At 39.9% G+C, this 15,435-nt stretch overlaps 1 protein-coding gene across 1 annotated transcript in view; it reads right to left on the bottom strand.

Annotated features, from left to right (window-relative positions):
- The window catches only part of HSPA12A (heat shock protein family A (Hsp70) member 12A), a 63,284-nt gene that overhangs the window by 23,648 nt on the left and 24,201 nt on the right, over positions 1-15,435 (bottom strand). Inside the window, exons 4-6 of the mRNA XM_052799523.1 lie at positions 14,985-15,171; positions 13,973-14,077; positions 10,346-10,462 (exon numbers count right to left, since the gene is read on the bottom strand). Of these exons, the coding sequence (XP_052655483.1) occupies positions 10,346-10,462; positions 13,973-14,077; positions 14,985-15,171 (409 nt within the window). The remainder of the gene's footprint in view (positions 1-10,345; positions 10,463-13,972; positions 14,078-14,984; positions 15,172-15,435) is intronic.

Here is a 15,435-nt window from a genome sequence, read left to right on the forward strand (position 1 = left end):
ACTTCCTTGTTATTTCTCAGTACACGTATTCATGACTGCCAATTTCCATGAGTAACGGCTACAGAATGAGCTCTGTAAAGGCTATCCCCTGAACACTTTTACACCCCTCAGTTCACAACAGACATGGAGAAAGTGGAGAGGGTTCAAGGAGGACTGCTAGAGAACATGTTCTGTAAGGGCAGACTGAGGGAGCTTGGTGTGTTTAGTCTGGTAAAAAGGCGGCCAAGGAGGAATCTAATAGCTGCCTGCAGCTATCTGAAGGGCAGTTACAAAGATAGCAGAACACGACTTTTCTCAGTCTTGCCAGGAGATATAGCAAGGGGCAACAGCCACATATTGCAGCTTGCAGAGTTCAAATTGGGTATTACAAATTGGGTATTATTAGGAATGTGATGCAGCACTGGAACAGCTGCCCACAGAGGCATCTCTGTCCTTGGAGATTTTTAAAACTTGGCTCAACAAAGCCACTGCTGACCTGGTGTTGGCAATAACCCTGCTTCAAATGGAAGGTCAGACTAGATGATCTCCAACAAACACTTCCAATGAATGCTTCCATGATTCTAAAATGATGCAGGTATTACACGGTGAGAAAGACCAGAACTGCGGGTAGGAATCTCCCAAACGCCAAAGACCTACACACTTTCTCATTCCTTGTCTTTGTGAATGCCATGTCAAATCATTGCCTGTATCAGCGAGAGGGAGCCCATCGTGTCTGACAGTATGACAGCAGTACCAGGCTCACTGTAACAAGCCTGCAGTTATTCAGGGCGTCACAGGTTTCCGTGTGGAGTTCAGTCAATTAGAACTTTTATTTAAGTGTCTTGGGATCAAAAGGAAACATTTGTCACAGTGCACTTTTTTTTTTAATCTGAAAGCTACACTTTTAAAATCTGAAAATATAAAGAGCACAACAGTCCTAAGCAGTCCTTTAGCCTTAAACATCAGCCATCAGTCACTTTTTAAAGTGATTCAATATAGCAAAAGCAGTTAGTTTAATGCATCAAGGATACACAAGTTGAGTTTACAGCACTAATACAATCTGCACCAAAAAAACCCAATCTGCCTCAGTCCAGTGTCTTGTCAGACAGGGAAATTCAATTCCTAATTAATTCATTTTCCTGTATTTGGTGTAGAGAAAAAATGGTCTTGTGCTTAAAAGTATGAGAATACAAATAGCAGACCTGGACTTGAAGCTCAATTCTTTTGCGTTCAGCTCTGCTACGAGCTCCCCACATAACATTTTGCAAGTCACTTAGACCAAACTTTGTGAAACAATCCACTAAAGCAAATGCATCAATTTCTGAGTATCCAACTCAATACCAAGGTTTACAATGGAGCTATTGCCAAAGTTTGTTGGAATGGGGGATGCTTGGACTCTGAATAATCAAGCTGGCTATCCGTCATACACATACCTGATCATGCTACTTAGCAAGCTGGTTTGGACCAAAGCAGAATTCATTTCATTACTGTTTAGTAACCTATCAATAAAGCTACTCCTATGATAAGAAATAAAGTACAGCCTATAACATTGCTCCCTCCTAATGGCTGTTTAGAAACTCTGGCATTATCCCATTCTGAAAAGCAAGAAGATAAATGAGGCACCTAGAACTGTAATGAATTGTGACTTTTACTTTCAGCACACTCTGAATAATGAATTTTGTGGAGTTGCATTGGCTACAGTCAAAACGGCTGTATTTGTGTGGTCACTGATTAGATGAACTGATTTGTTATAGATGGCTAGGCTGTCTTATTGAGATAAACGCCTTTGCTAAGCATGGTCAGACTGCCTCAATTTATTTTTCCTGGGGTTGCTGTTACCCAGCTAAGAGCACAGATTGCTTTACCAGTGCATTTCTATACTTTATATTTTATAGATTATTTTTATAATCTATTCTTTGTATTTTCAACCTGACCTTGGAACTCTTTGGGACTGTAAGCACTGTTTGATTCTATTATTAAAACCCATACTCATGAGGTCTTCTGGATTTTGTATTATAATTTCCCTTTTAAAATTTATAAAACAATAAAATTTGCTAAATGTAGGATATAATACAAACTTTTGAAACTCCTAAAATGCATAATGGAAGGCAGCAAAGGAAGAGAAGCAGATAGTCTCAAGGGCTTCTGAGCTCTGTGAAGTATTACTCGTGCAAACATGAAGTTCTCCTGAGCAGTAGGAGCAATGAGAGGACAGAGAATGGGAAATATTGTCAGATCCCTATATGTGACACTAGCAGAATTGCAGAATATTGAAAGAATACAGTATTCACTATATAAATGTTACAAGGATTAAGATTATACTTCTAGTCCAAATGCTAAGGTAAATGCGGCTTCTTGCAGAAAACAACCACGATGACAAAAAGGGCTCCTCTCTGTCAAACCTTCCAAAATGTCACCCTCCTCTCACAGTTAGATGAAGTCCTTTAACCGGTCTGTCTTAGTTCAAAAACCTGAGGAAATTTATAATTTAAAACTGTACTGTGGCAGCTCTGATAGGGGAACGTCACCCTACCCCAAAACTAGCAGACATGTCCTACGACTCAAAGAAAAAGGTCCTTGGGACAATCTTGAACTATTTTATACCTGTCAGAAATCACCGAGAAATGTGTACAAGCTGTTTAACCTAAAGTTATCCTTTCATTGAAAAAAATACATCTTTAATTTTTGAAGGACTGTTGGTCATTTGTTTACTTCTCAAAGGAAAAGACCATTCATGCTGAACTCCCCATGGAGGTGATTTCAGGGTTTTACAGGGCCCTGCAGACCTGAGGGCTAATGTGGAAGGAAAGAATCTTCTGTTCTGTCTTGGCAAAGGTGAGAGATGGAAATCAGAGATAAAAATGTAGGAAAATGTGTGTACTGCACCTGTGGGAGGATCTGGGAAGACGGTCAGGAGGAACTGCCACATACCACTGCCTGTTCTACCCCCTCAGTCTTTAACTCCCCTCTTCACGCACATACTTCAGCAAGCTCATGAGTTTGGGCTCAGATCTGCACCAGCCACAGCCACAGGAGCAGTGTTGGCTCACTGAGGGTTCACATCTGTTTTGAACAGATTGTGCAGAGATGGGAAGGGCTGCCACATCTCCCAGCAGCACAAGACAGCACCCAAAACTCCAAACACGCTGCTGTCTGAATGCTTTCTGATGCAGTCACAGACCCTATATCCCTGTCATAAGCCTCCTGCTTTCTCTCTTCTCCCCTGTACTGGAACCTGCATCACCAGGAGGTGCATCCATAGAACACTTTCAGTGGAAACAAAGTATTTCAGCTGCCTTTTGCCAACTACTGAGAGGAGTGGTGTGAAAATTCAGTTGCCATTTTGTATGTATGTATGTATGGCGGTCTGCCCCAAATGTCTCCTAATGTAAAAAGATTCTGCTGTCCTTATTAAGACAGAAAATGAGGGCTTACCTACCCCCAGAAGGGGTGTCTGTTCTCCACTGCCTTTAGAAGATGCCCACTGGAACTGAATTTCTAGAAGTGGCTGCTTTCCAGACAGAAACAGAGATACATAAGTCCTACTTCATGGCATGATGAGAAGATTATTCCTGTTGCTATCTTAAATCCAAAAATGTCCTCTTCCAATTATACTTCACTTTTCTAGGGAAGAGCTCTGTAGTTTGCAGAGAAACAACACTCACAGGTTATAACAGTGAGATGGATGAATCCAAGAACACATCTGAGCAGAGTGGTTTGGAAATTAGTACTGTAGCACGTGCTGATGAGCAGGCCTTGAGGAAGGAAAGTGGAACATAAGGAAGGAAATATCTGAATTACGAACACTGGCTAACAATCATGAAGCAGCATTAAAACCACTTCTGTTTACAATGCATGGAGAAGGTTCTGCAGTTTACCTGTGGCTATTCCTCAAAAAGCTTTTGTGAACTGCTGATAAGAAAGAAAGATGATTTGCTACACGCAGGCAAGGCACAAGCTTTCTGGGTCATCATGAGAGAGAAAAGGATTTCTTGTATTTGTGAGACAGAAAAGAATACCAATAATTGCAGCAGACCTTACTTAGGATATCACATCTAGTCTATCACACTTTGGTCTCAGAAGTAATCCCAGATATGTAGACACAATTTTCTAAGGGGAAGAATCTTGGATGCCTTACAAGGTAAGGAAAAAACACAAGACTCTGAAATCACCAACTTTTCTCTTTGCACAACAGGCTACACAAAATCTCCAGATTGCTTGTTTTGTTGTGCCCCTGCCCTTTCATTCCTCCAAAATTTTCACAGGTATTGGGACCACAAATCCAAATTAGCATTACTGAAGCTGACTCACACACTGCCAAACAATAACGTGCTATGAGAGAGGTTATGTTTGTTGACAGGTTGATGGTAAATGGGACCACAGTGGGATTGAGTCCATACTTCCACTAGGGTGACGATGCTGCAGCTCACTCCCAAGTGACTGTTGCCACAGATCACATTTGTGCAGTAAATGAAAGCTTAGCTCAAAGTGGCATTACCAAGAATTTTTTGCTGCATTACATTATATCCCCCAAGGTGCAGGAGGACATTAGTTGCAAATTTTATGAGTAGCATGCATTAGAAAAATGAAGCCATTAAATTCGCAGAAGCTTTTCAATTTTTCATGTTATATTATTCTAGAAATGGTTTCTGTACCACGGGCATGCTCCAGTTACCACAACAGCAAAGCCTGACTCTCTTCCTATTTAAGTATTCTCCTAGTGTCTTAGGCTCCCCCCTTCCCTTTGTTTCAAAATATCCTCACTGTAGGTCCTTACGGCTCAGGCTGATTTTATTAAAGAGACACAAGTGGCCCTGACTGAGAGCAGTTTCACCGAGAAAACTATATGCTTGCTATTTTATGTTAGTTGCATCTTATTCTGTACCTTGGGCTTTCTGATTTTGCCTTAATATTTTCAGCTTGTATTTCTTTTCCCTGTCTTTGTAATTGAATACTGGCATCTAAGATGCCTTTTAGACCTATTATCCTCCTTCATTGTCCTTTCTATGAACTTGTTACAGACAATCCTACCCGCTAGTTTTAGACCTTGTCCACACTGATTTATATTTGTTTCTGGACTTCTATCACTCCCCTGACTCCTCCTGATTGTAATTTAAAGCCTTTAAGACTGTCGTTTTCTTCTTTTGACTGGAAAACCCCATCTAGCATAGTCCTTCTGCCAGGCAGAGGGAAGATTCTAATTTTTTGCTATTTCTGTTGGTTCCAGTGCCCTTTCAGACAATTTCCAAGATCCTGAGAGACATGTTCCACAGCTTTCTAAGACAGGCACAGCTCTATCTACCTATTCTTACCTAGAATGCTACAAAAACCTCCTATTTTACTTGCTTAGCAAAATAAAAAGAAAACCTCCAAATATTCCAACTTGTGCCACAGAATTGGACAAACAGAAATGTACAGAACTGGATTAGCAGATGGCTTTGTCAACTGCCTCTGCTTTCGCTTGAACCTGGCTGGGTAATTAAAACATATAAACCAAGATCAGTTAGTACACGTTTCCCACTGTGCTGAGTTCCCACTCTGTAATCTTCACTCCTCAATTAGTTATCCTTTCCTAATTAAACATAGCTACAAGATGCAGAATCCTCCCTATCATATCACTTAATAAACATTTTAATCCTTATGATTAAAAAGATCTTAATATCACAAAAGTGAAAGCATGGACTCAAGAGAACCCCAGAAGCTACAAATAATCAGGATGGTTGATGCATTAACGCACTTCTGCTTCATCTGCCTCCACTAACAACTACAGTTTCAAAGAAATCACCAGCTTCCCAGTGCTGCTTATGCCTGAACATCATTGCCTTTTTATGTAGTTTATAGCAGAAGTCTGTTACACTGTGCCTAGACAAATAAATTTCAGTTGTGTGTGTTTTATGTACCAAAGAAAATACTTACAAAGGAGTTAAGTGTAGCTCAGCTTCACAGATATCGATCTGGTTAAGTCTCTCTAGTCATCTTTTTAAAAACCAAACACATTTCACATCACGTTTTTATTAGCAAGGAATTTTATGTGTCATCACATTACTCTCTCACCAAATGTGTTTACTTTTCTCCGAAGGTTTCTACAGAGCAGGCTAGTACTGATTGATGTAATGTAATGTAACCATGGAACACAACGTGTTAAATAATTCTCATCATGCGCATTCAGTGATGAAACTGATGTGAAAACATTAATATATATTCAGCATAAGAGCTGGTTAAAGAAAGCCTCTGGAATTTCAGGCTCACTGGACCTAGACTGCCTCTCTATTTATACGAGCTTAACGTGCAAATGATTTTATTTGCTATTTGTAATTGAAAGATAAATCTACTTCAGAGCTCTAGAACTCTATTTCAAAATCAACAGTTCATATTAAAAAGAAAAAGAACTCTTGATATCTCTAAGTAGACCAGCTGACTGATGTTTGTAAGCCTACAGAACATTTGGGGCAAGCTTACAAAAATGCACTATCCTTCCCTTTCCTTTGCTCTGCCTTGAGTGCATTTGGTGTGCCATGTTTTACTTTCTTTTTTTATAGCTTCTGCATTCACATAGGAACTCCTGTCACACTCCAAACTGTTCCTTAAAACCTTATTCCTATTGGCATGTTCACGGAATTCCAGCCTGCAGATTCTGCTCTGCACTTACTGTGCCCAAAGAATGTGTATTGAAAGATGAGCTGGAAAAATGCCTTTACTAAAAAGAAACACTCTGCCAAGAATATTGGATGCTGTGTTCCTCTAATAAACAATCTACAGTGCCTGAATTTCATTTGGGTAAAGGATTAAAAGTGCTGCTCATAGTAATATATTAAGACAGCAAAGTGCTGTTAAGACTGAACCAAGTATTCATGCCTACCTAGATTCAATGGATTTCTACACAAATCATCTTGAATACTTTTAGAGTTTCACCTTTCCATTAGAAGACACACTTTTTGTTTTTTTTTTTTTTTGTCATCAGTAATACAAGACTAAGAAAACACTGAATTTTTCTTGTGTCAGTAGGACCTCAGACGACACAGAGGTGGGATCCTGGTTTTCTGTCCATGTCCACACACCATTCTGATGAGGCAGTAAGTGCCAGGCCATGTTCACGAGCAAGAAGTGGCTTGCCTCCACATCGAAGCCATCTTTTCACGTTGGGGTTTAAACCTCAGGGCCAGTGCAGGTAGTTGCATTTGGCTGCTTCTGCAAGGACAAGAATAAGGGCAGGTCCCACCCAAATGAGCGGGATGGAGTCCTACTACATGTTGTCCAACCAGACCATGCTGCCAAGGTCTCCAAAATAAGAAAATGTATCAACAATTTGAATTTATTACTCACGATGCGAGTTCTTCATGAGAATGGGATTCCTTCTAATACTGGTAAATGCAGCACTTCTGACAACTACACCAAAGCAAAAAATTTTAAACAGAACAACTAGGACACGGAAACAAGAAAAGTTAACGCTATTTATGGTGCCTTATATTTTACTGGTGGGGACAATGGCAAACCTGACTAACGCATCCTGAGAGTCATTATTCAGGATGTAACGAACACAGATGCAATGCACACTTATCCCAGCAGACATGCTTTGAGAAAGGAAACTTAAGCCAAAGTGGGTCTTACAGAGATGATACTCTGCTCTTGCCACAGAGCTCACTCCAAGCGTGACCAGACCTCAACAAGTGTCACACAGCTTTAGAACTATCTCTGGACACATAGAAATTAAGCATGAGGGACAGGAAGAAGCATCTGTGAACTGTTATTCAGGAACAGAGCAATTTTGATTCAGCAAAGTGAAGCTGTAAAGACATGCAGCTCTACAGCCTACCAGACTTAGTCCCTCGGGAGGCCCCAGAGAGCAAGACAAATGAGAATAAACAAACACCTGCTTCAAAGAGGTAATGACTCAAGTATAAAAAGAGTTAAGGATACAAAAAGCACAATAGATGAATACAGATGGGGCAGGCAGAGTAACAGCAAGAAGCAATGAGGAGCAGTTTTCACATATCAGTAGGTTAATCACAGTCAACTTTTTGTATGCGTGAATAAAACAGCATTTTAGAGGGGGTTTCAGAGGAGGAAAATGAGTTTGCATTACAGATGTTCATGTCCAGGACATGCAGCTTATGTCTGAGACGACACAAATGAAGGAGTCAAATGTAGGTTGATTCCCTGTCAAATGTGAGGCCACAAAACCCTTTAGTGGCAATATTCTGAAGAGATAGAGAACAGGCCAGATTACAGTTGCCAAAGCCAAGGAAATGATGCTGCAGTAACCAAGATGCAAAATCAGTTACAGCTTTGATGAAAGCTCAGCAGTATGTACAGACAGGAAAAGCTGTCATGCAGACAGCATTAGCAGGATTTTGATAGGCTGGATGGAAAGAGAGAACTGTGAGCTGAAGGGAACACTCAGATTACTCATTCAAATGAGAAAGCAGCACAGCAGCTGGAAGGGGGTGTCACAGGAGCCCTGGGGCAGATTAAGAGTTCCAGGTTAGCAATGTTTTGTTTAAGGCAAAACAGAAATGAGGGCATGTCAGAGATGCACTGAGATTGTAGGCTGTACAAAAGCTGATGGATGTTGAGTGCAGAAGCAGACCTACAACACTACTTACTTGACTTTATTAATTCCATGCAATATTTAGCTTTGCCTAGACAACTACTTAACCATTCCAGAAAGGCAAGTCTTTACATTGTGAACCAATGACTGAAGCCGTTAGTATTTTTGTTCTCTTAGAGCTATGTCACTTGCCACAGATTTCTACAGCTCATTAACATTTCCCACTAGTTAACTCTCAGCTTAGACTAGTGGTTGTACTTCAGTGTGTTACCAGTAACAAAGTTTCCACTGCTCCCTTTTCACACTTTTCTCTACTGGATGCCCCGATCACTCTTATGACAAGCTCTCATTTTCAAGATGCTTGCATGTTCCAATAGCTAGAAACAAGAGCTGCAACTTCTGATCCATCTGTACATATTGGTTTGACAAATGTGTTGGATCCAGCAACAGGGATATGAAAGACTGAATGGCAATGCAGAATTCTCAGTTTTCTGCAATTCTTTCTTCATCCCCATTACTTTACAAAAAATCAACCGTGTGTCAAGTAAACATCAATTATTCCCCTAAACTCATGTTTTCCTGCAATTGATCACACACCCCGAGTTAAAAGCCTTGTCAGTCCTTGCTGTTTATCAAGCTTGCCGATAAAAATACACAATCACAGACACAACCACAGACACAGACACTAATTAACAACATTCCATTGTGCCACAAATGAGAAATGCCAAGAGATCTACCTTACCCTGCCCTGCTCCTTACACAGCTCCCAGTACACGAGCACACATGCACACAGACAGCAGGCAGACAACAATATACAAAGATAATGAATGGGTCTCTAGTGTTTCAGATTTACCTACAACCGTGTCCTTCCATCAGAACTTTAAGAGTGTTTTGCTTCTGGCACTAGCATTAGCAATCCCACAATAAAGACTGTTAAGAAAAATGTTGCTCAACATTAGAGATAGTTAGAAACAGTTAGAAAAATCTGGGTGCTTCCCAGGAGCACTCTGCAAATTACTCATGAACTACTAGATATTTTATAAACTGTGCATCACAGAGCTGCTGCCAATGGGTTATGCAAGTCTCTGACCAAAAATAAAAAAAAAACAAAACAGAAAATGAATATCCTGATGAAAAGAAGAATGTGTACATCTCGTGTATTAAAGACGCAAACTGAATTTGAAATAAAGGACATGCATATGGAAAGTGCATATGGAATATTTGGGGGGCATTTAGGGGGAAAGAGTTAAATGCAGATAAGCCTCTTACTGGTGAAAATAACATTTGAATTTAATTTTATATCCAGACTATCCGGTTCACAGTCCTTTCATTCCTACTGTGGGAAAATGGGAACTGGAAAATAAGTCCCACCGAGGAGGCTCTTTGCTTTCCCTCCTCTTCCTTTTTTTTTTTTTTTCTTTAAAAGTCTGTGATGACCTAAAGAAAGTAACAAAACAAAACCGTGCCCAGTATGTTAAAATCAGCTTTCCCTTGGGTCTCAGAACTGCATCTGTTCCATGTGCACTGAATTCAGCAGAAATACAGTGTGCAAGATGACTAAAACATCAGAGTCTGCAGTGAAGGAGACCAATATATAAAAGTAAATAGAAAGAAAAAGGCATTTAAGAGGCAAATGCGTATGACTTAAAGCTACTGCTTTGTAGAGTTAACACCTCTTTAAATGTTTCTAGTCTCACTCTTTTCTAGACCATTTTTACACAGTTTATACCAGAGCTAATTGCCCCAAATACAGTTTACCATTTAGTCTATCAACTAGGGCTTTAAAGGGGCAATTCTATGTTCAGCCTGTAATCTTACCTTGTAGGCAGCTTGTCTCATAAACTGCTTTGCAGGCTGCTTCCAAATAGCAGGCACTGTAATGACCCATCTTACTTCAGTGTTTTCAAAGTCTGAGCCTCCTTGGTCACTGAGCTCCTAAATAAAAGGAAAATAGAGGTGAATGCATAATGATGGGTGTCAACTTTATAAGAAAACATTATTTTCTGCTAGCTCTACTAACAGTAACTTTCTCTTTTCAATTTTTTTCCTGTTACATCTATGCTACAAATCAGAATTATTGCCAACCTGTCAAGAATGCTTTACTGTGCCAAAAGCTGGGATTAGGGTTGATGCCTTCTCAAGGAGGCCTACAGAAAAGTTTACTGCTTAACATGAAGTAGAAAAGTTAGTTTTTCCAAAAGCAGCTCATTCACTGCTGAATATTACAGAATGTTTATGTACATTCTTAGTCACAGTGTGGGATTTGCTGTTAGCTTGAAGAATTCACACTTGCATCTTGATTAATACACAGAAAAATATTTGAGGTATCACTGATGAACATTATGTTTTACAATCTGGATTTTTTCAATAACTTCTTTATACACAACTCACCTTTAAATCAAATTTTTACAACTCTGTTAACAAGGGAAAAGTTACAGTTAAACCCTTTAAAAAAATTGACTGATTGCTGCTTGAAAATTTTGCTTTAAGCTAACATTCAAGACTAGTTTAGTTCTTTTATTGTCCTTTTTTTTCCCTTAAAAAGAGGAAAGTCTGTATTGCATTTGCAAATTAGGTGATATACTGACATGTTTTGGGAAAGGTTCCAAGTAAAATGTCATTACCATATGTCCTATCTAAATCTCCATCCAAACAGGGAAAGGTTCAGAAAGGTGAACAACGGGCCTTTAGAATGTAAAAAAAAAGTTTCTGCATGTGCTGTGCCAAGGTGTTGTGTTTGTTTAGCTATGCTGCAGTTTAAAAATCCATGCTAGAAAAGTAGTACCTTTATACTGCACAGGGCACTAGAAACGGACAGATTATAGTGGAAAGTAACAGTTCATTTACATCGCTTGTCTAATTAGTTTCAGCATGCACTCACAAATCACAGGGATTTATTTATTAACATCAAGAAAGGATGTAGCCCTGAAGAGGCAGCACAGCAAGTATATGGGATTGTACCCAACAGCATTCATATTCACTAAGAATTTCCCCAGGCTATGCACGGGTTCAAGTCTGTGACTCCACAATCAACCCCAAAATCTAGTTAAGTAAGTCTTTGACAAGATGAGGAATTTGAGTTGTAATGGTAGGATTGTTTCTCTATAGCCATAAAGAATACAGTGAGATCTCACAGAGAATAAATTAAACCCATTCAAAAAAGTACATTAGTTTTTAACAACAAGGCTATTTTAAACAATGCTTACTTGGATGAATATTCTCATCTGACCCAGCAACTGCTATGCTTACATTGACTTTATAGTGGCACATTTGAAGCCAATGTGTACTTAATTTACATTTGACTGTTTACATGAGATTTTAAATCTCAAAAACTGTTTACTGGGGACATGTATTTCACAGGAGAATATGAAAAAAAAATCTTGTGACCCAAGAATAATATTACAAGAAATTAGTATTGCAACATTTCAAATGGGAAATGGAAAATAAAATGCATTTTCCTTACCAACACCAGCCACAGTTGAAAGAAAAGAAAAAAAAGGAAAGAAAGAAAAAAAAAAAGGCAACATAAATGGAAGCAGTCCATCAGAACACAGTATGAATTTACAAATTAAACCCCTGACAGATGTCTGTCTTACTTTTTGTTCTCCCTAATGCTTGTTAGATTTTCTGCATAAACAGGCATTCAGGATCAGGGCAACCAAATAACGCAGATGACACCAAGTTGGGCGGGAGTGTTGATCTGCTTGAGGGTACGAAGGGTCTACAGAGGGATCTGGACAGGCTGGATCAATGGGCCGAGGCCAGTTGTATGAGGTTCAACAAGGCCAAGTGCCGGGTCCTGCACCTGGGTCACAACAACCCCAGGCAACCCTACAGGCCTGCGGAAGAGTGGCTGGAAAGCTGCCCGGTGGAAAAGGACCTGGAGGTGTTGGTTGACAGCCGGCTGAATATGAGCCGGCCATGTGCCCAGGTGGCCGAGAAGGCCAACGGCATCAGAAACAGTGGGCCAGCAGGAGCAGGGAAGTGATTGTCCCCCTGTACTCGGCACTGGTGAGGCCGCACAACGAATACTGTGTTCAGTTTTGGGCCCCTCACTACAAGAAAGACATGGAGGTGCTGGAGCGTGTCCAAAGAAGGGCAGTGAAGCTGGTGAAGGGCCTGGAGCACAAGTCCTGTGAGGAGCAGCTGGGGGAACTTGGGTTGTTTAGCCGGGAGAAAAGGAGGCTGAGGGGAGACCTTATCGCTCTCTACAACTACCTGAAAGGAGGTTGTAGCGAGGAGGATGTCAGTCTCTTCTCCTAAGTAACAAGCAATAGGACAAGAGGAAATGGCCTCAGGTTGCAGCAGGGGAGGTTTAGATTGGATATTAGGAAAAATTTCTTCCCCAAAAGGGTTATCAAGCATTGGAACAGGCTGCCCAGGGAAGTGGTGGAGTCACCATCCCTGGAGGTATTTAGAAGATGTGTAGATGTGGCACTTAGGGACATGGTTTAGTGGTGGACTTGGCAGTGTTAGGTTAACAGTTGCACAAAATGATCTTAAAGGTCTTTTCCAACCTAAACAATTCTACGATTCTATCTCACAGCACAGCAACATGAAATTCACCCCTGCAAAGGGTCAGCGGTTCTTTGGCACACATACTACAGTTTAACTGTGTAAAACAGAATAAAGGAGTGTTGTGCAAAGGTACCTGTGTTGGTTTGGGTAATGGAGGCTATTTATCTGCGCTGGTGCAGAATTCCACATAGGCTACTATACTGAACGTCTCAGTGCAATCAAGTGGCCTGTAGAAATCATTGTACTGGCATAATTACACTATTTCCACCAGGTTAGCCAGCTTGTACACCTCAGCACGTCATCTTTGTATAGACTTACAGTGAGATTCAAGTCACCAAATTATAAATGAGCTTTTAATAATCTTTCTATTACAAAATAAATCCAGCTCATCCAACTTCCCTTTGCTTAATCAGTGAAGACAAAGTCAGGTTGGGGCAGGAGACATCTCTAGGTGCCCATCCTATTGCGTTTCACAGTGCCAACTCTTTAACATAAGAGAGAACCTTGTGTGAACACAGAACAACCCATCGTCCCAGCAGCAGCAGTGTAGGGGACGAGGACAGGACCCAGTCTCAAATTTAATTCCTGAGCTTCAGCTCCTACACTTTTAAATTTTCTTTTCAAATCAATGTTTTTCCATGAAAAAAGCAGTAGAAAATATTCAAGCCAGTAAGAAGATAATCAGAACTCTGCACCACAGTGATACACTTACTATTAATGAATCAAGCTTCCCTTGTGTGAGGGGAAATCACTTCAGGCTATTGTGAGCTCTCCAGAGTCCACAGCTTGCCTAGAGTTTCTACAGCTGCCTTGCTTTGTTTACATCAAGTACTACTGAGGTCAAAGCTTGGCAAGGTTAGAAGTGTTAAGCTCACATTTATACCAGTTATAAATACAGAAAATCCAGATAAGGAAACATTACCCTACCTTTAATGCCTGTTCCTTAAAGAACTGCAGAGCGTAAGCAAATATCTCAAGTGCTTTGACTTTTTTGCCATTTGCAGCTGTCAGGTCTGTCTCCATGGTAAGATTCTACATGAAAGAAAATAACTGGAAGTTATTAAAAGGAAAAGGTAAACATGAAATTAATTCCCACTGCTTGAGGAAAGGGAACTCTTCATTATCCACCCGGTTAGGAAAAAGTGACAAAATTGTTCTGAAGAGGATCTAACTCATCACTTGAATTTCCTGGAGCATGACATTTGCTGCTTATTTTAGACTTTGTTTTTAAACACTTACCATGTCTAGACAACTGCAGGCAGAGAGAGAAATATGGACTAGATATTAAATAATTACAATAAATCTATCTGTAATTAACTGCAACAAAGCTGCATATGCATGATATTTAATCCAAGTTAAGAGTTAAAAGTGTAGATTTTTGGCTTCCCACTAACACATGAAACCAGAAAACACCTCAATGCAGAAAGTACTGGCCAAATCCCAGAACTCTCCAACAGATTAAAGTAAAAAATGTAATCAGTAGGAATAATGTCAAATTAACAACGTGATTTGCACTTGCACTTTTGACAGTGAACTCCGGGTAAATTTGTTCCACTGTGCTAGAGTTCAGTATGGCTCTTCTATTCCATTTCTGCTTTCTGAGTAAATTTATAGAACAAACCAACCTCACACAGACTCCATAGACAGCTATGAATTTCACCCAGGAAAATTAGGACATGAAGATCTAAGCAAAGCAGATATTGGACTTCTAAGATCTAGAAAGAAGGCTGGCAAAATACACTTGGCAAATGCAGTGAAAAGCAAAATGAATCATAATGTTAACTGAAGAGTTTAATTTACTTTATTTACTCTCTAAACTTGGAAATAGAGCTGCTTCACATCTAGTTGACCATCTTTAGGCAAAAATCTAGTACTGTCCACAGGAAGATAATTTGAGTAGCAAATGCACAATTATCCAAGAGAATTGGTTATTACTTACACCGGTGGTATGTAGCTTCATCTTAAACTTTTCAAAATACAACCAGTGCTTTGATTCAGTGGGATCCAAGTCATGGTAGAAATCTCTTGCTGCATACCCAAAGCTATGAAACTTTCTCTCTGGTGTCAGGAGGATAGTGGTTGGTGTCTTCTGATTGGATACTCCTGGATCTCCACCTTCCCATCGTCTATCCAACAAGTGAAAGAGCTTCAGTAAGTGATACTAATGTTTAGAGCAGCAGAAAAAATAGTATATTGTGAGAAAAACAACGTGGTGGCAGATTGCACAGACTGCTTTCCCCTCCAAAGATACTAATTTCAATCCTTATAATACCAAAATCAAGTGGTTGTATTCACATCCAAGATGACAGTAATTTTCATTTCAGATAATTCAATAAATTTTGCTGTTAGTTGTATAATTTTAAGGACATAATCATACTCTGTCTTTGATA

Source organism: Harpia harpyja, chromosome 10, assembly GCF_026419915.1.
Source record: "Harpia harpyja isolate bHarHar1 chromosome 10, bHarHar1 primary haplotype, whole genome shotgun sequence".
Classification (NCBI taxonomy): Eukaryota; Metazoa; Chordata; class Aves; order Accipitriformes; family Accipitridae; genus Harpia; species Harpia harpyja.